The sequence below is a fragment of the Trichosurus vulpecula genome, chromosome 6, assembly GCF_011100635.1.
Source record: "Trichosurus vulpecula isolate mTriVul1 chromosome 6, mTriVul1.pri, whole genome shotgun sequence".
Classification (NCBI taxonomy): domain Eukaryota; kingdom Metazoa; phylum Chordata; class Mammalia; order Diprotodontia; family Phalangeridae; genus Trichosurus; species Trichosurus vulpecula.
In genome coordinates this window covers 275,849,621-275,874,301 of record NC_050578.1, presented here as the reverse complement: position 1 = coordinate 275,874,301, position 24,681 = coordinate 275,849,621, and the positions used below count along the sequence as shown (strand labels likewise).

Below are 24,681 nucleotides of genomic sequence, written 5' to 3'. Positions count from 1 at the left end.
GATTGGTTTGCCAGCTGGTACCTTGCTGCTCTCCACCCCCTCCACCTTGGTGGCTTCGCTTCTAATTGTGTAGCTCAGAGCAGAGAGAGGTGTCCTGGAAGGCGGGACTCCTGGGTTCTATTCTTGGTGCATCGCTGAGCCTCTTCTCACTGGGGTCTAAGGAAGACTCTGGTATTTTAGGGCAAGAGAGCTGAGGAGAGCCGGAGGGAAGAGGAGGCAACCTTGAGAAGGTGTGCCCATGCCTCCTCAAGTGCCCTGTGACTCACTCTTCAGTTGTGGGCTACTCCCCCTCTGTGACTCAGTTTCCCTCAGGCATTTGGAGTTTCTCGATAGTGAGGTGTGGCAGATTTATTGGCCAACCAGATCATCCATTAGTACCTTTCATCCCAGGAGCTCAAAACCTTTTGGTTTCCCAGAGTAAGATGCAGTGACTGGAATACAGAATGCCTGTGTTTGTACTTGTATGTAAACAGGACCCCCCCCCCCCATACCCAGTCTTCCTTGTCCTCACTCCTAATAGCCACATCAATACCGAGGCAAACCTCAGCCTAGAGGATTCCTGCTCCTCCCCTCGATCTCCTCCCCCATTTCGCAGGTTGGGCTATCAGTCTTTTCAAACTTCACTGGCCTTTAAGTCCAGCTGCCTTTCACTTCTTAACAGGCCAAAGCATGGGGGGCAGGGAGAGGGGATGGGCAGAAGAGAGTGCCTTAAAACCATCCAAGTAGACCTGGAACTAGGGCTTTGCTGGTAAATGTTTAACCACCAGATCTCCTTTAGAAAAAAATTGTGCCTGACCTACTGACCTGCATTCTTACATTTTTCTCCATTATTTTCTCATGCCTCAATAATCAACAAAACCAAGTCCTGATTTATAGCATTTGTCAGTTGCTCACACTGAAAATGGAACTATTTTTCAAGAGCCTGAGCCCCCACCACAATGGTGGAGAACTGGAGAGAGCTCGAAGTTGGCTTTGGCTTTACCAAAGAATGAATGGAGAGGTGACCAGCAGAAAAACCAGGAGAGAAGGCACCTCTGCCCATTCCTTCTGCTGTCAGGAATCTGAGGGTTTAGGTTGGGGCCCAGAAGGAGAAGGCAAGAGTCACCCTAACGAAGGTCTAAGGAGCATTGGAAGGCAGCACCTCCCAAGCCCACCACAACTCCTGAGGGGCTCTCTGGGCTCCTTCCTCTTGACCAAATCCAAGGGCCTCTTCCTGAGGCCTGAAGCCCTCCCTCCTGCCTTTACAATTGTTCACCTGATTCTCCTTGAACTTTTCCTGCCCTTGGCTCCCGCTGTATTCCCCTGACTCCCATCCAAAACTGAGGAAATGGTAGACTGATGGTCAGGGGGCCCAGGTTGTGGTGCTGGGGCAGCCACTCAGGGCTGGGGCTGGGCAAACCACTTCCTTGGGCAGGTCCCTGTCCCTCTCTGGGCTTTAGTTTTCTCATTTTTAAATGGAGGGGGGGTGCGGTACTCAATGATCTCAGAGGTCCCTTTCTGTTTTGATGTTCTAAGCTAAAGTCTATGCTCCCTCCAGAGAAAGAACTGATAAATAGAAGTATGCATATGCGTATGAAAAAATATATGTATATCTGTGGCCTTCTCTAGTATGGGGTGGGGAAGCAGGGAGAGAGTTCAGAACTTAAAATGTAGTAAAAATAAATAAACAAACAAACAAACAAAAATATACCACCTAAGGTCTTTCCTAGCTCTGACATTCAGAATTAGGGTTGGGGTTCTTTGCCTGCAAGCACTTAATAAATGCTTATTAATTGACTAAGGTCCCTCAAAGCTGACATTCTCTATTCTATGTTCTAACATCTCTCAAAGGTCTGATGTTCTTTTTTATAAGGTTTCTCCCAGCTCTGATTTTCTTTGTTCAAAGGTCCCTTGCAGCTCTGACATTCTATATTCTAGATTCTGTGTACCAAGATCCTTTCCAGCTTTATATATTCTACAAGTCCTTCCCAAATCTTACATTTGTTAAACCTGAAAGTTGGTTGAAGGAAACAAACAAGCTAGGTGATAGAAAAAAATTCATATTGCTTATTTATTTATTCATTCCCTTTAAACTTAGCAGATACATGCATGCCTGGGGGCCAAACTAAGTCTGACTCCCTGAACAAAGAAATGAGGAAGCTTAAATACATTTTTTTAGTCCCAACACAGCAACCTGCATTATATCACTTTTATGATCCCCGTGTATGTTTAAAAATGATACAAGACAAGGATTTTCCTTAATGGAATAGATCGTAAATACAACAAATCAGATAGTTGACAAGGTGTCAATTGAAATTACAACCCAGGATCTCTGTGTTTAATTTGCCATTAACATTCCATAACATAGCATATGCCCATAAAATATTAAGATAAGGAAAAGTCACATAATTCAAGATAGTGTCTGGGGTCAAGGTTTTCACCCTTAATGGCCATGGACAGAGGAAAGGAATGCTCCATCTGAGTGTGTTGACATAAGAAGAGGCATCTCTGAGCTTACTCAGAGAACAAAGAGACTGTTAGGATCAGGCTTTCCTTCCGGTTAATTAGTTCAGGCTCTGAGTCTTATTGAAATTACAAAAATGATATAAAATGGTATAAAATGTTCCGCACATTACATGTTCTAAGACTCCTCCCAACTCTACATTCTATGTTCTAATGTACCTCCCAGCTCAGATTTTCTATGTTCTGTATTCTAATGAATGTCAGAGCTGGGAGGGCTCTTAGAACATAGAACAGAGAATGTCAAAGCTAGAAGGGCCCTTTGAACATAGAATGTCAGAGCTGGGAGAGACCTTAGAACAGAGAAGTCAGAGTTGGGAATACCCTTAAAACCTAGAACTGAGAGTGTTGGATCCTGGAGTACCTTAGAACCTAGAACTGAGAATGTTGGAACTGAGAGGAGCCTTAGAACATAAAATGTCAGAGCTAGGCGGGATCTTAGACCAGAAAATATCAGAGCTCTTAGGACCCTGTTGTAGAATATAGAATGTTGGAGCTTGGAGGAACCTTGGAACAAAGACTATCACAGCTGGGAGGAGGCTTAGAACATAGAATGCCAGAGCTAAGAGAGATCTTTGAACACAGAATGTTAGAAATGGGAGAGATCTTAGAACAGAGAATGTCAGTGCTAGGAAGGGACTTAGAACATAGAACAGAATGTCAGAACTGGGAGGGGATTTAGAATACAGAATGTCAGTGCTAGGAGGAACCTTAGGCCATAGGATATCAGAGCCGGGAGGGACCTTAGGACATAGAACGCAGAATATCAGAGCTGGGAAAACCCTTACAACGTAGTATGTTAGGGCTAGAAGGGACCTTAGAACAGTGTTAGAGATGGGAGGGGTCTTAGAACAGAGAATGTCCTGGGTAGGAGGGCCCTTAGAACACTGACTAGGGCATGACAGAATTGAGAGGACCATTGGAATCCATTCCGTCATTTTACAGATGGGTAAAGTTGCTACAATTCCCAAGGTGACACCTCAAGTCAATGACAGAACTAGGGCTGGAACCCAGGGTTCCTGATTGTTCATCCCTTTTGCTTTCCCCTACAATGCCCACCCTGCCTCTTTGGGGTGGGTCCGGCTGTGTATTTCTAGGGCTGTGAAGTGCAGTTGGGTCCCATTCAGTAGAGATGAGTGAGCCAAGTGTGTGTCAGTGTGTGTCAGCATCCAAGTGTGTGTCTGCTTCTGTCTTTCTGTCCCTGGAATGTATCATCCCAACAGCCAGCCTTTGCCAGGGTTCATGCTAATATGTACACCTGTGTCATTCAGGGCCAAGTCTCCCCTGGGGATCCTATGTGAGGAGACCCAATCCAGAGCCAACCCTCAACACAGGTCTGAAGGCAATCCTGTAGGGATGTTGTTGTTAGGTCCTTTCCGTCCTATCTGACCCTTTGTGACCCCATTTGGGGTTCTCTGGAGTGGCTTGCCATTTCTTTCTCTAGCTTATTTTACAGATGAGGGAACTGAGGCAAATGCCCAGGGTCACACCGCTAGTAAGTGTCTGAGGTTGATGAGGGCACAGTCTCTGGGAACCCCCTTTAATCTGGAGTACAGTCTGTGGGAAACCCCTTGAGGCCCACCCTGAATCTTCCCACTTGATCTAGCTTTTATGCCCAAATAGCCTAGCCTAGCCTTCCATTGTTTGGTTACCTCTGTATTGCCATCTGGCTGTTTCCCACCCTTGATCATGATTAAAATATCTATACCCTAGCTTTCTTATTGTCTGTCATCTTCAGATAGCCTTCAGCTATTTCCCACCCTGGAGTCTGACCTCACCCCGGTCACCCCAGTCCACTCTAAACCCCTCTTCTAGTCATCCCAGGCTACTCAAGACCACCCTAGATCCCTCCTACAATCTTTGTGTATATAAGTCTCATCTCAGATTCAATATCTGGCCCACTCGTGAAAACAGGCGTCACAAAGGATGAGATTTCTTAAGACAACCCAAAATGGCAAACCCTTAATAAACTTTGCCTTTTTCCTTGGCTGAGAAGGCTTGAGTCGAATTCTTTCAGCAGGACCCGGCCATGTCAGTACTTTGGGGTGTTGACGCCCCTCAACCCCAAACCTCTTCAAGGTCGCATTTGAACTCAGGTCTTCCTGACTCTATCCACTGAGCCACTTAGCTGCCCAATCCTGTAGGGATGGAGTAGGAATGGGGGGCAGGAATCCTTCTCAGACAATGTAGGGCAGTATGGAATAATAAACAGAACCCGGATTTTGAGACAGAGAACCTAAGTTCAAGTCCCAGCTTTGCTATTTATTACCTGTGTGACCTTGGCCAGGTCACTACCCATTAGACTGATGACCTCCCTGAGGGAAGGGACTGTTTTGCTTGTCTTTGTCTCCCCAGCACTTAGCACATAGTGAGGACTTAATAAAGCCTCGTTGACTTGACTCATCTTGGGTCTGTTTCCTCTGTAAAACGAGGGGGCTGAACAAGATAATCTGTAAGGCTCCTTTCATCTTTAAACCTACAGATCAATTTAAAGAGGGAGCCAAGGGCCCCTGGTGAGGAAAAGAGGGTTCTAAAGACTTAGAGGCTTCCCGATCTTTCTTATTCTATGTCGACAGAAAGCTGGAGGGGAGGACCTCTCTGCCCCCTTCCCCTTTACCTTTGAGAATCAGAAATTAATTGAGTTTAACTCTTTTACATGTTTTTTCCAAGCATGGACGAGCAGCTTACTAACTTCCACTTGGTTCAGGGCCAGCCTGCTCCCATTTCAATGGTGCTCTAAAGGTTTTCAAAGCCCTTCCTAACCTGACCCCCTCCTAGGCTTCCTACAGCTCACTCCTGGACACATCCTCTTCCATCCAGTGACCCCAGCCTCCTGGCTGTTACATGAACAAGACCCTCCATCTCTAGGCTCCAGGCATTCTCTCTGGCTGCCCCTCCCCCCTCAGACCTGACCACTGCCCTCCCCGGCTTCTTTTAAATCCCATTTAAAACCCTACCTTTTAGAGGAAGACTTCCCTAAACCCTCTTAATCTCAGTGCTTTCACTCTTTTAATTACTTTCTATTTATCTTGTACCTAACATACTTTGTATGTATTTGTTTGCATTTGGTCTTCACCCTTAGATTGGGAGCTCCTGGAGTGCAGGGACTGGTTTTTTGGCTCTTTTTGTATTCCCGGCTCTTAGCACATAGTAGGTGCTTAATGTGTGTTGAATGGAGGAGTAGTTTTCCCACAACCACCCTGTGAGGTAGGCAGTATTATTAATCCCTTTTCACCGAGGTGGCAATTGAGATTCAGCGAAGTGAATCGACTGGCTCGCTGACACACAGCTAGTGTCAAAACTGAGGTGGGCGCCCACGTCTCCTAGTCCACATTTTGGGAGCTGTTCCCTAGATTCATTTCCCCATTGCATTTGCATAAAAACCCTGCCCCCCCCCCCCTTTCGCGGAACATTCCTTGTCCCCTCTTCCTCTCCGAAGCCTTCTCTTCCTTCTAGGCTCGGCTCAGGTGACCTCCTCTGGGAAGCCTTGGTCCCCCCTTCTTCCCCATCGGTGTCTTCCCTATCTTCCCTGTACGTGCAGTATTCCTCTCCGACTCCTCCAAAAAGAGTGTAAGCTCCTTGAAGGCAGGGCCCCGGAATCCATTCCTTTCAGGGCTCTCCGCTCTCCCACCCAAATCAATCAGCGATCTCCACAGAGCCTCACTTGTACCAAACAGTGCGCCTCTGCCCCCGAGTAGTTCGGAAGGACCTATCTGGCTGCCGACAAGTACACAGTAGAACGTAAGCCCTCGGAGGGCAAGAGCTGCTTCATTTTGGTCTCTGTATCCCCAGCGCCCGGCGCGGAGTTGGTGCTAGATAAAAAGCACTGAGAAGCTGGATCCCGTCTCCTTGCCCCTAGCAGCGCGAGGCCACCGGCACGCGGGCCTGGCAGCTGCCTCCGGCCTGGCCCCGCATCCCTCCCGGCGCTCAGTGCCTGGGAGTCAAGAGGCGGAGCCCAGGTGGCCTAGAACCTGCGGCGGTGTCTGGCGTCGGGGGAATCCTTCTCTAAGCCCAGGCGTGGAGTAGGAAGTTGCCCCATATATGGGCATCTACGTCATCAGTCCTTCGGCCGTACCAATCTGTTTGGCTCCTGGGGGGCACGTACTGACTGTTGGCTCCGAGGAGCATGGATTTGATTTTTTTTTCTGAAAAGGAAAGGATAGATTTAGGTAAAAGAGGATGCAGAATATAAAAGGGCGGCGTTCAGAAAGGATTTGTATTTTTGGAAGTTAAAGTCGAGAAGGTGGATCGTGATCTTTCTCCCCCAAAACGAAAATGGTTCATTCCATAAAAAGGTTCATTCATAAAAAAGCAAAGGAGGTGACCGAGCAACAAGTGAGTCAGATCCGAGTACGGACGCGGGGAGTCCGGGAAGCCTGGGACCCACTCGATACTAGAGAAAACATGTTCCGAGATTTCGGGGAAGCTGGACCCAGCTCCGGGGGCGGCTCGTATGGCGCTCCTCAGCAGCCACCCACCACTTCGGGCCAGCAGGTGAGGAGAACGTGGGAGCCAGGACGGTGCACTTGGGGCCGGGAGAGACTCGGGATGGGCTGGGAGGTTGGCAGGCCGGCTGAGAGGACACTTACTGCCCAGCCGCGAGCCCGGGATAGGAATGGAGAAGGGGACTACATAAGAGCCCAGGGCCTGGCCTCGGCTCTCCCGGGCTAGTGCTGGGCTCAGCCTCAGTCGAGGATCTCCGTTTCGGGGAAATGGGACTCTGACACCGCTCGGTTCAGAGTGCCCGCGCGGGCAATTGGCCAGGTCCTACTACCTCCACTGGAACCCCAAGGCCCAGCGTTCCTTCCCTCGAAGCCTCTTGTCCGTCCCTTGATCGACCCTCTAGCCCGAGGCTCTGCTCCTCCTCCTCCTCCTCTTCCTCCACCCCCCCCCCCCCACCCGCTCCCCTTTCTCCCAGCCCGCTATTCCCGTCTCCACACGTCAGTTATCTCGGCCAAAGCGGGCCCTGGCCTGTGCTCATCCTGACCTGGAGCGAGGATATGGGGAGTCAAATTCTTGGAGGTCTAATTCATTTTGGGACTTTCGGCTTTACGTCCCCCCTCCCCAAAGGATGAGGTTTAGAAGGAAAAATTCATCCCTCTCTGGGCTTCTAGGGTCCCCGGGATTGAGCTGGCAAGGGGGCGTAGCCCTGGGATCCTGGCCGGACACCTACCCTATATTCATTGAGTGTGGGACTCCGGAGCCTGGAGTGGTGGGTGTGAGAGCCGGTGCTCTGTCCCCCAAGACTCAGGGGACACTGGGCAGGTGCCCATTTCCTGCCGAACCAGGGCCAGGCGAGCACGTGTCCCGCGTGGGGAGCTAGCCAGCCGAGGGCCCGAAGCGCCGAGTCACAGGCAGCTGAGTCACCGGGGGTGGGAGGGGGGGCGTGCGGGGGGCGCCCCTCCCTTCCTGGCCCCCAGAGGCGCTCCTGTCCGCGATGCCGCCGCCTTTGGGTGCCCGGGGAGGAGGAAGCCGCCGATTCCAGAGTCCCTTAGGGGACGGAACTGGGGTCACCAAGGCCGCCCCAGCCCGGAGGAGGCTGAGCCTGAACAAGCCTGGGCACGACAGCACGGCTTCCCGGACAGGGTCCCGGCCCCTCCTGACCCACACCCCGGGGCTCTTCCCATCCTCTCCCTCCCTAGCCACTTCCATGCCCACACCACTCACTACTAGCTTCTTCCATTACCGAAAGCCAGGCTTTGGGGCTCCAAGGTCATTCCTGTGCTCCCACCTCCCTGCAGCCGGAACCCACTCCCCTGTTCCCAGTCCCTCAGATCTCTCCACCAGCCCTCCGGAGGCCTGCCCCGCTAGCCTGGTGCCCCCCTGGGAGGGGGGTGGCAGTAGTCTAGCTGAGGCTGTACCTGCCTGGAGCCAGCCGCAGCCCCCAAAAGCAGTCCTTCCTCCATCATGGCTTGGTGCTGGAGTTCTGTGGGACGCCTAAGGTTGGCCCAAGGGGCACCCCGCCCTCCCCAGCCAGCCCTTTCCCGGTGCCTTTCTGAGCTGAGGTATTCCTTGACCAGCTGCTTCTTTTTTGTTTCTCCTCCCCTAGAAGTTCCATTTCGTCCCCACCCTCAACACGGTCAGCAGCAGCCAGGAATTTCAGTGGATGACGCAGCCCCGATACTTGGGACCCGGTAGCAACTACCCCAGGCCTCTGCCCTACCAGCCTTATGGCCTCCAGGGCCGCCCTGGGGTCATTCGTGCTGTGGGGCCCCCGCCTGGGGTTCGGAGGAGGCACAGTGAACAGGTGAAAGACCTTTCCCTCCCAGGTGGAGGGAGGCCCCCACCCTGGGACCCAGAATGTGGTTTCTGGCTCCCCAAAGTCAGCTGCTTGGAGCCTAGGGTACACTTGTTTTCTGCCTGGGGTCCCTCTTACTCCTAGGAATGAGAGAGGCCAAGGATTTTAACTCATTGGCCCCATAGCAGCTCTCAGACACTAAGTATCTGGGTCCCTTCTGCAGCCCTCAATTTCTTCTGTAAAATGGGACCAATTCTTCCACCACAGCTCTTACTGCCTTGTTAGGCAGGTCCTACAGAAATGTGAATGAGGAGCCTCAGTTTCCTCCTGAAAAATGAGGGGTTGGGCTCTGGGGAACCCTTCCAGCCCTAAATGCTATGATCTCTGCCTCCTATCCATGGGCTCCTAAACCCAGAGCTGAAGCCTCAGAGGCCAACAGATCCAATCCCTTCCTCTTGCAATGAAGGAAACAGAGGTGCAGGAGAATAGGGAACTTGGGCTCTGGGTTTGCTCCCTGGAATCAGCTGCCTTTTTGGGGGAAGAGTTTCTTGTGCCCCTGCTGGCTGTCACCAGGAGGGACAGCAGAAAGAGCCCCCAGGCCAGTTCTCTTATTGACTCCCTGTGTGACCTGGAGCCAATCACCAGCTGTCTCTGCACCTTGCTTTCCTCATTTCTAAAGTGAGGGGTTTGGACTCCAGGACCTCCAAGTTCTCTTCCACTTCTGAATCCTAAGGTCCAGGACAAAGCACTGTAGCTCTGGTCTCTGTTCCCAAGCAAAGATCTGTACCAGCTCCTTAAGGGGCAGAGGCTGGCTTTAGATGCCCAGTGCCTGGCACAGTGACCAGCACACGAGATGTACTTAATGCATGTGGGTTGCTTGATCCCCATAGCCTGAGCGTCCTTTATTTTGGGGGAGAGTGAGGACCCCTCCCTTCAGTCAGTCCCTCTGGGAGGTCACGGCCTGGTTGAGCAGTGTGACACTCATGGGGGCAGGGGATAGTGCTGGATTTGAAGTTAGAGGTTCAAATCCCATTCTGACTTGTTTGTTGTGTGACCCAGGGAAGGTCATTTAGTCTTTCTGAGCTTTGGTCTGCTCATCTTCAAATGGGGGGGTGGGGCGGGTTGGACCGTCACAGGATCTGGGAGATGGAAGGGACTTCCTTGTCCTTCTGGTCTAACCCATCGGCTGCCTCTAAGCTCCCTGACAAGTAGCCAGCCAGCCCTCAGGAGAGCCTGGCCCACTGCAGGACAAAACTAATGGTCTAACAGTGAAGAAAGGAGGATGGGGAGGAAGCTGAAATTGGCCCCACCATTCTCCCTCCCCACCCGGGTTCAGCCCTTTGGGGCAAACAGAACCAACTAATTCTTCAAACACCCAGGGCTTTTGCATAGTGACCTTGGCCAACCTGAGGCTTTTCTTTTTCTGGCCAGATACATTCAGTTCCTTCACCCAGTCCTCAGATGGCACGGATTCAAGGCCCTTCGCTACCCTGGCTGTCCTCCCAGGACGCTCCCCTGTTGGTCAACGTCCTTTAGAAACAATAATATCCAGAACCGAACATGTGACTGGCCTCTAGAGCCTCTAAGGTCCTTGTCGGCTCAGATGCAGTGATTCGACAATCCCTTGGTTCGGGGCTGCTCTTCCCAGGGTGTGAGAGAGCTGGCTTCCTCCTCCCCCTTCCCCAAACCAGGGCAGCACCTCCCACTCAGGATGGTTTTCATCCTTGCTCCTCTCCTCTGACCCCTTGCAGATAAGTCCGGAGGAGGAGGAGAGGAGGAGGGTCAGGCGGGAGAGAAACAAACTGGCAGCCGCCAAATGCCGGAACAGGAGGAAGGAGCTGACAGACTTCCTGCAGGCAGTAAGTGAGAGGAGAGGGTGTACCATCACGACCTGGGGCAAAGGCTCGGGGAGGGGGGGAAAGGCATAGGGGGGGGGTTCCTATTTCTCTCTGTTGGTTGCCAGGGACTTAGGGGAGTTCGAAGGGCTGAATGCAGGTCCAGGTACTGACACTACTTGTGTCTCCATACTCTCCTGAGTCTCAATTTCCCATTGGCAAAATGGGAGTGGTGATACTTGTACTACCTACCTTAGAAGTTTGGATTGTGGTGATAAAAAGTATTTTGTAAATCTTTGGAGCACTGAAGAAGCTATTATTTGTTCAGACCTAGCAAAAGTTCATAATAGCGAAGGCTCCAGAACCTTCAGTGGCTCCCTATTGCCTTCTAAGTAGAAGTCAGATCCTTCCCTGGCATTCAAGGCCTCCTGCCCCAACTTAGCAACCACAGTTTACCCTATTTGCCTCTTGCTGTATTCTCTAGGCAAACCAAACTGCTTACTTCCCCCTGTCTGTGCCTGTCTCACTTCCTAGCTGTTGCTTAGGCTGGTCCCCCCGCTCGGAATTCTCTCCAAGCCTTTCCTTTAGAGCCCTCCTGCAGGAAGCCTTTTTTGAGAATAACAACAATAGAAACAAAACAAATTACCTTTAACTTCTATTTGTCAACGCTTAAAGGTCTTACAAAGCACCATTAGAGACAGCTGTCGTCATCCCCATTGTGGACATGAGGAAGCTGAGGCAGTCAATGGTTAAGTGACTTTCCCAGGGTCACGTAGTTAGTAAATATCTGAGGCTGGATTTGAACTCAGAACTTGTTGACTCCAGGTCCAGGGCTCTATTTTACTACCTGCTTCCCCTTCTGATCTCCAAGGACATCGTTTCACACTCATACATCTGCATTCGTGTCTTATAGCCCTCCTGCCTTCCATGGGGGCAGAGACCACGTGCCCTCTAAACTCTGTCTCTCCCAGTACTTAAGGTTTATTCATCTTTTGTTGTTGCTTTTTGTTTTGGCGAGGCAATCAGAGTTAAGTGACTTGCCCAGGGTCACACAGCTAATAAATGTCAAGTGTCTGAGGCTGGATTTTGAACTCAGGTCCTCCTGACTCCAGGGCCAGTGTTTTATCCACTGTGCTGCCTCGCTGCTCCAGCTTAAGGTTCGTTGAATGGAGTAACTGCAGCTGGAGAATCTTCATGCCAGTGGAAATTACAGCTTTATCTCTTAGCAGCTGGGTGGCCTTAGACAAATCACTTAAACTCTCTGAGCCTCAATTTCCCCCTCTGAGTGGGCCTAAAAGGTCCCTTACTCCTGCTAAATCCACAAACCTCACCCTCTGGGAGCCCAATGGGCATTGGAGTCTGGACCGACCCAGAACCTGGCGGCCTGATGGGCATCAGTTTAGACCCACCCAGAGCCTGGGGGCTTTGGTGTGGGTGACCCCGTGAACCTCACCATCCTCTGGGGGCCTGATGGGCATTGGAGTCTGGATCAACCCAGAGTCTGAGGGTTTTGGTGAGACTCATGGTCTCCAAGAAGAGCAGGCTAAAGAGGGGAGGGTTGGGGGGTGGGTGTTGCCCTCCCTCCACTGCTTCCCTGCTTCCGATGACTCACATCTCCACCTCCTACCTCTCCTCACAGGAGACAGACAAACTGGAAGGAGAGAAGTCGGAGCTACAGAAAGAGATTGAGGACCTTCAAAAGCAAAAAGAGAGGCTGGAGCTCGTTTTGGAGGCTCACCGGCCTGTGTGCAAGGTCCCCAACGAGTCAGAGGAAGAGGCTGAGCCACCAGAGAGGGCCTCAGGCAGCACCCCTGCTCCTCTCCGTCGCCGGCCCCAAATCTCCCTCTCCCCTGGTCCGGTTCTGGAGCCAGAGGCTCTACACACACCCACTCTCATGACCACCCCCTCCCTGACCCCCTTTACTCCCAGCCTGGTCTTCACCTACCCAGGGACCCCAGAGCCCTGTGCTTCTGCCCATCGTCGGAGCAGCAGCAGCAGTGGGGACCCTGGCTCGGATCCCCTGGGCTCTCCCACGCTTTTGGCCCTCTGAGCCTTAGCCTTCTGGCCCTCCAAGAGCTCAAGTCACCTCTACCCTGGTCCAGCCAGCCCAGGCCACCCCCTTCTTGTTTGGCCCCCATCTCCATCCTGGGCATCTTGTCTAGACATCCTTTGTCCTAGCATGCCCTGAGCATCTTGGGGACCACGGAGGCTTTCCAGCCACCTCCCAGGGCTCAGACTGAGACTGATCCCATTCAAGGCAAGGGACACTTGAAGTACCTACTGTGTACAGGAACTCTTACTGTTGCTGGAGCTCTTGGGGTTGCTCCCCTCCCCTGACACACAGCCCAGAGCTCCAGGGCCAAGCTGCCTGCATTCTTGTCCTTTTTAGCTTACTGCTAATCTTCCTACAAGGCCCTAACCCCTTTCTGAGCTACCACTGCCTCCTAGCCCCTTGGCTCCACATGGGACCAGCTTCCTCCCTCGTAGCTAGCTCCAGGTGTCCAACAGAACACTAAACACAGAATCCCTTCCCAGCAGCATAGGTGATGCGGAACCCTCCTCCCTGCTCCTTGCTCATTGGGCAGGCCCTACCTCTAGAAGAAGAGCTCCCAGGCCTCCTTGATGGGCTGGAGTGGCCCTGGGCTCCCCCCAAGCTCCCACACGGAACCCACTCCTTTTCCTCAGAGGCTGCTATTTATTTTCCTAAAGAGACTATTTTTGTACAAATTGGCCAAATGGAATAAAAAGACTGAAGGCTGGCTTTGGGTGATGACTCCCTGGGACCTGGGAATCTGAGCATCTGAGCGCATAGAACCCTAGGCTATCCAAGCAGGGAAGGATCTTAGAACACAGAATGCCAGTGTCTTCACAACACGGTACAGAGGATGTCAAAACAGGGAGGGATCTTAGAAGCAAAATGTCAGAGCAGGGAGTGACCTTGGAACCCAGAACACAAAATGTCAGAGCTGGAATGAATTTGAGGCATCGTCCAATCTAATTTCATTTTACAAATGGAGAAATTGAGGCCAAGAGAGGAGCCCAGATTAGGTGGCTAGGCCAGGGATACACCGGGTCCTCAATTAGTACTTCCAAATATGCCAGGAAGCTTGGGAATGGGGGGGGTTGCCTTTCCCACTGGGACAGTCTCTACATTAATTAGCCAGGAAGAGAAGCAGTGCCCCACAATGGGTACCTCCCTGCTATCCCAGCGGCCTGACTTCCCGGCCCCAAGGTATCCTGCCCCTTGGCCAGCTCTGAAGTCCGGGTGGGTGGGGGGGGGTTCACCTTGGGTTCCTCTTTATCTGGACCTTAACCCCCACCACCTGCTTCCTGCTCCATTGTCTTAGTCAGAAACATCCTGATCTGGGCAGGAAGGAGCCTGGATAGGGTGGGGGCTCCTCCTCAGGGTTTGGATCTGGGCCTAGTTTTGCTGTGGAAATGTCCAGACCCTTCTGAGCCCCGGACCTTAGGTGTCCACAAAAGATTTGCTCCCTCACAAATTCCTGGGGGCAGCTGCCTCCCCACTCCATCTTCTCCAGGTCAAGGTTTCCCCAGGGAGCTATCTCCAAGCACAAGCCACTCTGGTTCCTGCTCCTTCCACTGCATAAAGGGGCCCCGGCTGGACGTTTAGGAGAGTCACCCCAATCTTGGGAGGGGTCTGTCTCCCCACTCCCCTCCCACATGCCCACCCCCGAGTCGCCTCCGGGTCCCCAAACAGACGGACGGTCCGGGCCCGAGGGCTGGGATCTTTCCAAGTTTTATTGCCCAAGAGCAAGGGCGCGTCCAGGCTGGACAGAGCTGGGGCGGGGTTCGGGGGGCTCGCTCAGTCGTCCGGGGAGCAGGCCAGGTGCAGCTGGTCCGGGCTGCCCACGCTGCCCGTGCTCGAGCTGCCGTCTCCCACGTCCCGGGCCCCGCACGGGGGCAGCCCCAGCTCGGGCCCCGAACCGCCCGGGCCGTCGGTGCCGGGGCCTCCCGGGCCTCCTCCAGGCTCAGCCCCGGCCTCAGCTCCTCCTCCTCCTGCTGCTGCTGCTGCTGCTGCTGCCGCCGCCGCGGCAGAGGCGGCCCCGGCCCCAGCGGCCGGCCGCGGGCCCCACTCCTCTTCGAGAGCCAGGCAGAGCTCTTTGAGCGCCAGGTTCTCGCGCAGCAGCTCGTCCTGGCGGCCCTCGAGCTGCGCCAGCTTCTGCCAGCAGCCGGCCAGCTCGTCGCGCACGGCCCGGGACGCGTGCGCCCCGAAGAGCTGCCACTCGCGGGCCACGCGGCGGCCCTTCTGGCGCTCGTGGTCCAGGAAGCAGCAGAGGTCGCGCAGCTCGCGGTTCTCGTCCTGCAGCCGCCGGTTGACCTGCTTGAGCTCGCGGATCTCGCCCAGGTGGCCCTGCAGCTGCCGGTTGACCTCCTGCATGAGGCGGCCGCGCTGCACCAGCGCCGCCAGCTTCTCCGCCTCCTCCTGCCGCAGCCGCCGCACCAGCTCCTCCTTGGCCAGCGCCGCCAGCTCCGCGTCGCTCAGCGGCCGCCCCGGGCCGCCCGCCGCCTCGCCGCCCTCCATGGCCCCCGGCCGGGCGCCCGCTGGCGCATCCCCCCCGGCCCGCTGCCCCCCGGGCCGGCCGAGCGGGGCAGGGGCGCAGAGGCGGCCCGGGCCCAGGCCGAGGCAGAAGCGGCCCCGAGGCCGAGCCCGAGCCGAGGCAGCGGCGGAGGCGGCGGCGGCGGCGGCAGCGGCGAGAATGGGGGCCGGGGGGCGAGCGGGCGGCCCGGGGCGGGGCCCCCCCGACGTCACGGGGACGCGGCCAATGGGGCCGGACCGCGGCGGAGCCTGGGGAGGGGGGGGCCCCGCCCAGGGATGCTCAGGCCTGGCGCCCGCCCCAGAGGGGAAGGGAGGGGGAGCCCGGCTGGGAGAAGGGTCCTTTCTGCTCAGTGTCTCAACCTTGGACCCGGGCGACTGACTGACTTCCCCGTCCTCAAAGGGTTCCCATCATAGCTTCTACAGAACCGCGGCATTCCCGTGCCTGCGGGGGTGGAGGAGGGACTCTCCTCCCAGCTCTGACAAAATGCGGGATTCAGGTGTCCCAGCTCTCGGTCCTCAAAGGACTCCCATCTTATCTTCCCCAGAACCCAGGCGTCCCGGTGCCTGCCCTGCGGTGCTAGCCTCCTATGAACCTGGGATTAAGTAGTCTCAAGGTCTTATCCTCAAAGGACTCCCATCCGAGCCTCCCCAGAACCCCGGCGTCCCCGTGCCTGCGGGGATGGGAGAGGATTATCCTCCCATCTCTGACAGAATCCAGGACTCAAGTCCTCAAAGAGCCCCCATCTTATCTTCCCTAGAGCCCAGACGTCCCAGTGCCTGCCTCGGGGTGCTGTCCTCACCTCCGCCTGAACCCTGGTCCCGGAAGTCTGAGCTCCGGTCCTCAAAGGGCGGCTCCCATCTTCCCTAGAACCCAGGTGTCCCCGTACCTATCCCTGGGCGCTGTCCTCCCATCTCTGCCTGAGCCCGGGATCAAGTAGCCCAAGATTCTATCCTCAAAAGACTCCTATCTTACTTTTCCCTAGAACCCTGGCGTCTGGGTGCTTGAGAGAATTATCCTCCCATCTCCGACAGAATCCGGACCTCAAGTGTCCCAGCTCCCGGTCCTCAAAGATTTTCCATCTTCTCCAGAACCCAGGGGTACGGGTACCTGCCCCTGCTCCCAGCTCCGCCTAAACCAATTCTCCTAGGGCTTCTAGTCTAGCTTCCTTTCCTCGGAGTTCCAAGCACTCCGCGCCTGCCCTGGGCTGTGTCCTCAGTGCCCTAAACTGGCATCTAGGCGTCCCTGTGCCTTCGAAGTCCGGGGTGCTATATCCTCATCTCCCCTGACGCTAGACCCAGGATTCAAGCTCCCTTCTCTAAGGCACTGTCCTATATCTTCCTGACCTCTAGACCCAGGGGTCCTTGTGCCTTCTCCAAGGCTCTGTCCTTCTAGGGTTTGCCTGTCCTATGGCTTCAAGGGCTTGTCTGAACCCTGAACCTAACCGTCTAGATTCCCATCCTATCATTACTTCCAGTCCGCGGAGACCCATGCATCCCAGGACCCTCCCCGGAGGCGCTATCTTATCTCCAAGAGAACACAAGCGTCCCAGTCCCCCAGCTCTCCTTTTCCTCTTCGGGCCTCACTTTTCCCTCTTAGTGACTGATCCTTCCGCTCTGGCCACCCGCCCTGAATGGGCAGCCTAGTCCCGAAACTCCAAGATGGGAACGGGTAAGCCCGGAGTGGGACAGAGAGGCTGAGGTGCCCCAGTAGAGCTGGCTCCCTCACAGAGTCTGCTGGACTCCTCACCAGACTGGGCCAGACAGAAGAAGGAGGATTGAGAAGTGGCGGAGGAGTGAGGAGGCAGACTGGAGGGAGGGAAAAAGGGAGGGATGACGGCGCTGCGGAGGAGGACGATGGGCAGAGGGAAGGATGGAAGAAGGTAGGGTTTTGGGATAATGGGGTGAGGAGGAGAGGGGGCCCCCATGAAGGATGGTGAGAAGAAAAGGGAGGAAGAAAGGAGATGGGATGAGAGTGGGTGGGGAGCTGAAGACTGGGGAAGAGGAGATGGAGGGAGAAGGAAAGGCAGGTGGGGAGGTGGCTGGGGGAGGAGGGGTGGTGAGAGAAGGAAAGGAAGGTGGGGAGGGGGTCGGGGAGAGGGGTGGAGAGAAGGAAAGGAAGGTGGGGAGGGAGCTAGGGGAGTGGGGAGATGTATGAGGAGAAAGCGGGCCTACTCGCTGGCTCCATGCCATTCCAGAGGCTTTCTCCTCACCCCCCTCCCCGCGCCCGGAATGCCCTTCTTCCTCACCTCCATCTCTTCAAATCTCCAGGTCCTTTGAAATCTCAACTGGCCCATCACCTCCCACCTGAGGTCTTTTCGGATCCCTCCCTGGCTAGTCCCTCTCCCCTCCCCCCATTCTCTTGTAATAACGGGACATAGATTTCGTATCTACCTCTATGGGAACGTGTAGTTTCCCCAAGAAAACCAACTCTCGGGGCTATTTCCACGTTTGTCTTTGAATCTGAAGGGACTGGAGTGTAGTAGGTGCTTGATACATTTTTCTTAATAAATGGTTTTTAAAAATTGAGTTACTGATTTAATAAGGGTGATGTTGGGGGAAGAAGGAGGGATGGGGAGATGGGGAAAGGGGCGGTGGGGGACTGATAAAGGGAAGGGATTACAGAATGGAGAACTGGAGGTGGGGGATGGGGAAGGAGGATGAGATTTGGAATGGGGGAGGGGGAGATTGGTAAAGGGAGAAGGATATGGCATGAGGAGCTGAGGGATGGGGGATGAGAAAGCTGTGGAAGGGCAAGGGGGAGACTGATGAAGGGGACGGAGAAATGGAATGAGCTGTGGGATGTAGGGATGGGAAGCTGTGGAAGAGGGAAGGGGAGGTTGGCAAAAGGGAGGCGGTATGGAGTTAGGAGCTGTGAATTGGGGGGATGGGAAGGGAGGAGGAGCTGGGGGAGGGGAGATTGGTAAAGGGAGAGGAGTATGAAATGGGAGCTGCGGGTTGCGGGTGGGGAGCGGGGGAAGGCTGGACTGCGGGAGGCTCTGAGGGCGGGGCGGGGCTGAAGAGGAAATGGGGAGGGACCACCGCCCAGCGAGAGGCGGGGCCTGGATTCCGGCCCCTCCCCGAGGCCCCCAGCCTCCGCCCCTCCGCACCGGAAGTGGTCCGTGGTTGGCTGCGGGTGCGGGAGCAGAGGCCCCGCTGCACCCGGAAGCGGTGGCTGCTCCGGGGTCGGGTCCGGTGGGCGTCCGGGCGCCCGGCTCCGCCATGACCAACGAGCTGGACATCTTCGTGGGGAACACGACCCTCATCGACGAGGATGTGTACCGGCTCTGGCTGGACGGATACTCAGGTGCGGGGGGCGGGGTGGGGAGGGGGAGGGGGAGGCGCTGGGAACCCCCCACGGGGGCGGGGCGCGCTCCTCCCCCTCCCTCTGCTCACCCGCATGCCCGCTTCTGGTCCCCAGTGAGCGATGCGGTCGGGCTGCGGGTGCGCTCGGGCATCCTGGAGCAGACGGGGGCCACGGCGGGCGTGCTGCAGAGCGACACCATGGACCACTACCGCACCTTCCACATGCTCGAGCGCCTGCTGCATACGCCGCCCAAGCTGCTGCACCAGCTGGTCTTCCAGATCCCGCCGTCCAGGCAGGCCCTGCTCATCGAGAGGTGGGGGGCAGTGGGGGGGTGGGGGAGGGCCCTTGAGGCTCCTCCTCAGCCTCCTCCCCCTGCTGCCCTGCCCCGCCCTCCCCAGGCCTCTGCCCCCTGCAGTCCTGATTTGCCCTGCCCCTGAACATTCTCCCAGGGCTCCCCCTTCCCCCCCCCTCCCCCCCCCCCCCCCCCCCCCCCCCCCCGCGCACCCTCTGCTCTTGCCCACTGTCTTCGGATCTGCACCTCTGCCTTGCCCTGCCCCCTCCCATAGCTTTAGCGCCCCTTATCCCAGACCCTCCTCCCCCTGGCAGGACATCTCCTGCTTCCCCATAGAGTCAGGGCCTCCCCCTTCCAAGTAGCCTTGTCCACTGTCAGTTTCGTGGTCTTGTGATCAGAAGCCGCTTCCTCTTCCCCTCTGGTTTCTTCCCTTCTCCATCCTGTCTCTCCCCGCTCCCCCCCCCTCAGGTACTACGCCTTTGACGAGGCCTTTGTCCGGGAGGTGCTGGGAAAGAAGCTGTCCAAAGGCACCAAGAAGGACTTGGATGACATCAGCACCAAGACGGGGGTGACCCTCAAGAGCTGCCGGAGACAGGTCAGGGCTCCCCCTCCTGCGGCTCGCCAGCCAGCCCCCCGGGTAGGGGGCCGGCATCTCCTCTGCTCAGGGCTCTCTCCTTGCTGCTCTCCCAGCTCCAGCTGACCCCCGGCCTTTCCTCCTTGTCACCTTTCAGCAGCCTCCCCCCAAGCAGGGCTCACAGGGCCCCCCCTCCACCTCCCACTGGCCACTCACCCACACCCAGCCTGGGTCCTCCCCCCACCCCCCACCCCTGCCCTGCCTCTGTAATCTTCTCAGAACCCTCTGCAGCTCACCAGTACCTGCCTTGGACAGTGGGCACTCGAGGCCTTCACCTCCTGTCTGAACCCCCCCTTCCCAGCTTAGCTCCCAGCTAGGGCTAGAACTAGGACCAAGAGAGTGGGGCTTTGTCTCCAGGTGCCCTTGTCTGGGTGGTTTGCTTCTTCCCTGCATCCTTCCTCTGGACAGCCCACCCTTTCCTGGGGCCTGCCTGTCAGAGGCAGCCGCTCTACCTCCCACCCCCAACCCACCTGAACTTGTCCAGGGCCACCCAAATCCTAGGTCCGGCTGGACCACAGATGAAGCAGCCCCTGCACTGGACAGGAAGACTAGGGACTTCATTGGATAGCTTCAGATCCCTTCCCTTCTCTGGGCCTCAGTTTCCTCTGCAGAGGCGAACAGAGTGCTGGGCCTGGAGTCAGGAAACCCCGAGTTCAAATCTGGTCTCACACACTTACTAGGCCTTTGACCCAGGGCAGGTCAGATAACATCTGCCTGCCTCAGTTTTCTCATCTGTAAAATGATATTGCCTTCTTCCCGAGGTTGTGAGATTCAAATGAGATATTTCTAAAGCACTAAGCACACTGCCTGGCATAGAGTAGGCACTTAATAAATGCTTGTTGGGCACAAAGATAAAATGATCTCTGAGCCCCTTTCAGCTTCTTCTGGCCAGCATCCCTCTGCCCTTCCCTCAGGAACGTTCTCCCAGCTCTATCTGCTAAATATGACGTGGGCATCCTGCCCAAAGTACTTCCTCTTTGGTGAAACTTCAGGACTGCCCCCACCCCCAAGACAGGATTCCCCCTTCCTCTGAGCTCTGCCCCCACTTCTGAGAGTTGCTGGGCCTTGCTTTCGGGGTCACACATCAGCTGACAGGGACATCGTGTGATAGTTATCTCATGTGAACTGTAGGTGCTGTTATATTTCCATTTTACAGATGGGAAAACTGAGGCTGACTGATCAGGTGACACAGTGCCTGAGGCAGCGCTTAAACCCTGGTCTTTCTGGCCCAGAACCACAAGATGTCAGGAGAGACCTCAGAGGCAGACTAGCCCAACCCCAACTGGAATGAGGGTTTTCTCTCCCCCCGCCCAGGAAGTACCTATCCAGCTCTTCCTGAGGGCAGCCCATGCTCTCTGGGGACTGTGCTGTTTGTTAGGATGTCCAGGGTCCCTGTCAAGGCTCCTGGGCCTGCTCCCCAGACTCATCCCTTTCCCTCCTGTATACCCCTCACGTCCTTGAAGACAGCTCTGTCATCCCCCAGGCTTCTCTCCTCCAGCCTGTGAGTTGCCGGAGACCGCGTACCCGAGTGTGGGGGGTGCAGCAGAGCATGGCTTAGGGGGCAATTCCTACCTCTAAAAGAACAGACACCAAATTTGGTGTGCAGCTCAGAGAACAAAACTATAAAAAGAACAAAGAAACCCCCCAATTAAACATCAGAGTGGGAGCCAAAAACCAAAGGAGAGATGAATAAAATTCGAAGTAAGAAAACCATTGAGTTAATTAATTAAAAAAACCAACCTAGTAGCCAGTGCTGTGAAAGGGTCAATAGAACAGACAAACCAGTGGCTAATTTGATTAAAAACAAACAAAACCAACTGACCAGTATCAAAAATGAAAAGTATGAACTCACCACCAGTGAAGAGGAAGCTGGCGGTTCTGAGGCTGAGCTCCCAGTTCCTCCCCTGGCTCTCAGCTCTTGGCGCTGTCCTGCCTTAAGACACTGAGGACCCCAGGCCTCCTACCTCAACCCCGCCCCCCCCCCCAGCTGCCTCATCTGCCCCACAGTTTGACAACTTCAAGAGGGTCTTCAAGGTGGTGGAGGAGATGCGGGGCTCCCTGGCTGGCAACATTCAGCAGCATTTCCTTCTCTCTGACCGGCTGGCCAGGTGAGGGGCACAGGGGACTGGCTGGGAGAAGGGTGTGGGGGGCCAGCCAGGTGAGGGGCAAAGGGGGCTGGCCAGGCGTGGGTGCAGGGGGACTGAGAAGGCTTGACCCCGGGGGTCTGGAGGTTGACTAAGAGCCCAGGCTACCCCCAGGGACTATGCTGCTGTTGTCTTCTTCGCTAACAACCGCTTTGAGACGGGCAAGAAGAAGCTGCAGTATTTGACTTTTGGGGACTTGGCCTTCTGTGCTGAGCTCATGATTCAGAACTGGACACCTGGCGCTGTGGGTAAGCAGCCCCCCCCTTCCCCTCCCCCTCTGTGGGTGAGCAGCCCCCCCCTTCCCCTCCCCCTCTGTGGGTGAGCAGCCCCCCCTTCCCTCCCCTGCTTTGGATGAGCAGCCCCCCCTTCCCCTCCCCCTCTGTGGGTGAGCAGCCCCCCCTTCCCCCTCCCCCTCTGTGGATGAGCAGCCCCCCCTTCCCCTCCCCCTCTGTGGGTGAGCAGCCCCCCCTTCCCCTCCCCCTCTGTGGGTGAGCAGCCCCCCCTTCCCCTCCCCCTCTGTGGGTGAGCAGCCCCCCTTTCTCCTCCCCCTCTGTGGGTGAGCAGCCCCCACCCCCACCCCCCTGTGGGTGAGCAGCCCCTACTCTCACCTGTGCTCTGGGTGAGCAGCACCCCCCCTTCCCCTCCCCCTCATCCCTCCAAAGGAAAGTTCCAGGTCAGGAAGTTTTGGGTGCCCAGACTCACTCTAACCACGCACGTTGCTCCCCCACCCCCCACCCAGCAATGGGCCCCTGGCTCTGGATCCCACCTAATCTTTCTCTCCCATTCCTCAGTGGGCACTCACTCCTGTTTGGCAGACTAATGCAGAGAAAGACCCAGAGCAGGAACAGCCAAGCATAGAGAGCCTCCAGATTTGAGTCCCATCCTTCCCTAGGGGAAAACTGAATCATAGGATCATTGATTTAGGGCTGGAGGGGTCCCTGGGGGCATTCATATCTAACCTCTCATTTTCTGAGGGACCCAGTTAAGGGATAGCTCAGGGTCACACTGCCAGTCACTGAATGGGGCAGGATTTGAACCCAGGCCTTCCTGACTCTAGGTCTGCCACACTATGGTCCCCCAGCCTGTAAATGGCTGAGCCTCCTAGGCGAAGGCTTCCCGGCCAGCCTTTTCCTGCCCCAGACCCCTTCCTCTCCAGGCTCTGGCCAGACATGGCTGTCTGTAGCCAGCGCCCAGACTCACTGGGGGCTCTCCTTGCTCCATTGGAACCCCTCTGCAGACTCTCAGGTGGATGACATGGACGTAGACCTGGACAAGGAATTTCTCCAGGACCTGAAGGAGCTCAAGGTGCTGGTGGCCGACAAGGACCTTCTCGATCTGCACAAGAGGTGACTGCGTGGTGGGGCTGGAGCAGGGAAAGAGAGGAGTCGGGCCCGGGGAGGGAGGACCCAGGGCCCAGGATTGACCACTTCCTTCCTCCTCACAGCTTGGTGTGTACAGCTCTCAGAGGGAAACTTAGCGTCTTTCCAGAGATGGAAGCCAACTTCAAGGTCTGTCCCCCGGGCTGCAGACCGAAAGGGATCCTGAACCCTCTGGAAGGGCTTAGAGCTCCTGGCCCCCACCCTGCTGTCTCTTCAGAGGCCCAGGGAGGGGAGCAGCCTTGCTCAGGGTCAGGACCAGGGCCCAGGCTACTGACGCCCCAGGCCAGGGCTTGTACCAAATCCTCCATCTGCCAGCTCCAGCTTGGCTGCCCGCACCCTGGTTTCTTGTAGTGACTCGGTGGGAGATACTGCTACTGATCCTGACAGGGAGAGACCTGTTGGGGCCCAGGGTGGTGCCTGTAGAAGGGAGGTCCCCCTGTCCTGGGGTTTTGAGGTCCCTGGAGTGACAGGTACAGACTCCAGGACCCCTGGCTTCCTGGCCCCACAGAACCTGTCCCGAGGGCTGGTCAACATTGCCTCCAAGCTAACCCACACCAAGGATGTGCGGGACCTGTTTGTGGACCTCGTTGAAAAGGTGGGGATCCCCCATCCTGGGACTGCCTCCCCACCTGCACTTCAGTGTCACATTGGGCTCCCCTTTGCCTTCCTCTCCTCCCATCTTGCCTGTCTTAACTGTGACTTGTGGCTGAAAAGTGGGTCGGGGGAGGGGGAGTGAAGCTGGGCCCTCTTGTATCCCCAAAGTTTATAGAACCATGCCGCTCCGACCGGTGGCCACTGAATGACGTCCGGCTCTTTCTGAACCAGTATTCAGCTTCGGTCCACTCTCTGGATGGCTTTCGGTGAGGGCCCCCTGCCCCTGCCCTGCTCCCCCCATCCCTCAGCCCCAGTAGCCTGAGTCTCCGGGTCGCAGAGGTCGGCTACTCTTGGACTGTGCCAGCCTCGGCCTCTGTATCTTAGGCCTGGGCTGCCGGGACCAAGCCCTTCCTAGCGGCTCCCCTCTGTACTGGCAGGCACCAGGCCCTCTGGGATCGTTACATGGTGACCCTTCGAAGCTGCCTCCTGCGCATGTACCATGACTGAGGGGCCCCACGGCCGCCCTGCAGGACAGCACAGCACTTGTCTCTAGGCCCAGGGCTCCTGCTCAGCAGTTCCTCACCTGGGCCCTTCCTGCCCTGCGCATGGGAGAGGGTGGAGGGTGAACCTGGGCCCAGAGAGGGCAGCTCAGCCCCTGACGCCAGCCCCGTACCTGCCTATCATCTCCCCTGTTGGCAAGTGGGAGCCCAGACCGAGGGAAGGGAACTTAACTTGACCTCAGGCCCAGGATACCTGCTCCCAAGTCCCTCGATGCAGGCCCATCCTGCCCTGGGGATGGGGGGCTCAGTCCCTGACCCCACTGCTCACCACCTTCCAGGACCCTATGAGCCAAAGCCCCTTTTTGTGCTGATAATAAATTGGCAGCCCTGGGGTGAGTTCTGGCTGTGGGGAGTCTGACCATGGGTGATTCTTGGGCATGAAACAGAATCATGGACATAGTGGTGGCATCTGGGGGGCAGGGAGGGGTCCTGGAAGGACCAATGGGTGGGGATTGAGAGGGCCTGGTGCCCCGCTTCTTCACATACACAAGGTTGAGCGCAGTCACGTCTGAGGCCCCTTTGAGCTCTGATGTTGGGTCCTGTGTTCCCAGGTTCCTTTGAATTCTACTATTCGGGGTTCAAGGTTCTCCCTAACCCGGGCCCCAGGTCTGACGTTCTATGTTGTTTGTATGGCTGTTTCGGTC

At 56.0% G+C, this 24,681-nt stretch overlaps 3 protein-coding genes across 5 annotated transcripts; 2 read left to right on the top strand and 1 right to left on the bottom strand.

Annotated features, from left to right (window-relative positions):
* The first annotated feature begins 6,888 nt into the window (after positions 1-6,888).
* On the top strand, positions 6,889-13,258 carry FOSL1 (FOS like 1, AP-1 transcription factor subunit). Of its 2 annotated transcripts, XM_036763729.1 has the most exons (4): positions 6,889-6,993; positions 8,549-8,746; positions 10,489-10,596; positions 12,212-13,258. In XM_036763729.1, the coding sequence occupies exons 1-4, from the start codon at positions 6,904-6,906 to the stop codon at positions 12,620-12,622; spliced, it is 807 nt and encodes a 268-aa protein (XP_036619624.1). In that variant the 5' UTR covers positions 6,889-6,903; the 3' UTR covers positions 12,623-13,258. The 2 variants fall into 2 exon arrangements, with proteins under 2 accessions (XP_036619624.1, XP_036619625.1); XM_036763730.1 differs by lacking the exon at positions 10,489-10,596 and having other exon boundaries at positions 6,904-6,993.
* CCDC85B (coiled-coil domain containing 85B) lies at positions 13,248-15,115 on the bottom strand. Its single transcript, XM_036763732.1, has one exon. The coding sequence runs from the start codon at positions 15,113-15,115 to the stop codon at positions 14,396-14,398; it is 720 nt and encodes a 239-aa protein (XP_036619627.1). The 3' UTR covers positions 13,248-14,395.
* A 3,132-nt stretch (positions 15,116-18,247) lies between these two features.
* On the top strand, positions 18,248-24,373 carry LOC118853580 (FGF1 intracellular binding protein). Of its 2 annotated transcripts, XM_036763725.1 has the most exons (10): positions 18,248-18,434; positions 18,549-18,747; positions 19,195-19,321; positions 21,368-21,468; positions 21,619-21,752; positions 22,742-22,850; positions 22,949-23,012; positions 23,392-23,478; positions 23,646-23,743; positions 23,915-24,373. In XM_036763725.1, exons 1-10 carry the CDS (start codon positions 18,350-18,352, stop codon positions 23,982-23,984), a joined length of 1,074 nt encoding a protein of 357 aa, XP_036619620.1. In that variant the 5' UTR covers positions 18,248-18,349; the 3' UTR covers positions 23,985-24,373. The 2 variants fall into 2 exon arrangements, with proteins under 2 accessions (XP_036619620.1, XP_036619621.1); XM_036763726.1 differs by lacking the exon at positions 23,392-23,478 and having other exon boundaries at positions 18,255-18,434.
* The last annotated feature ends 308 nt before the right edge of the window (positions 24,374-24,681 follow it).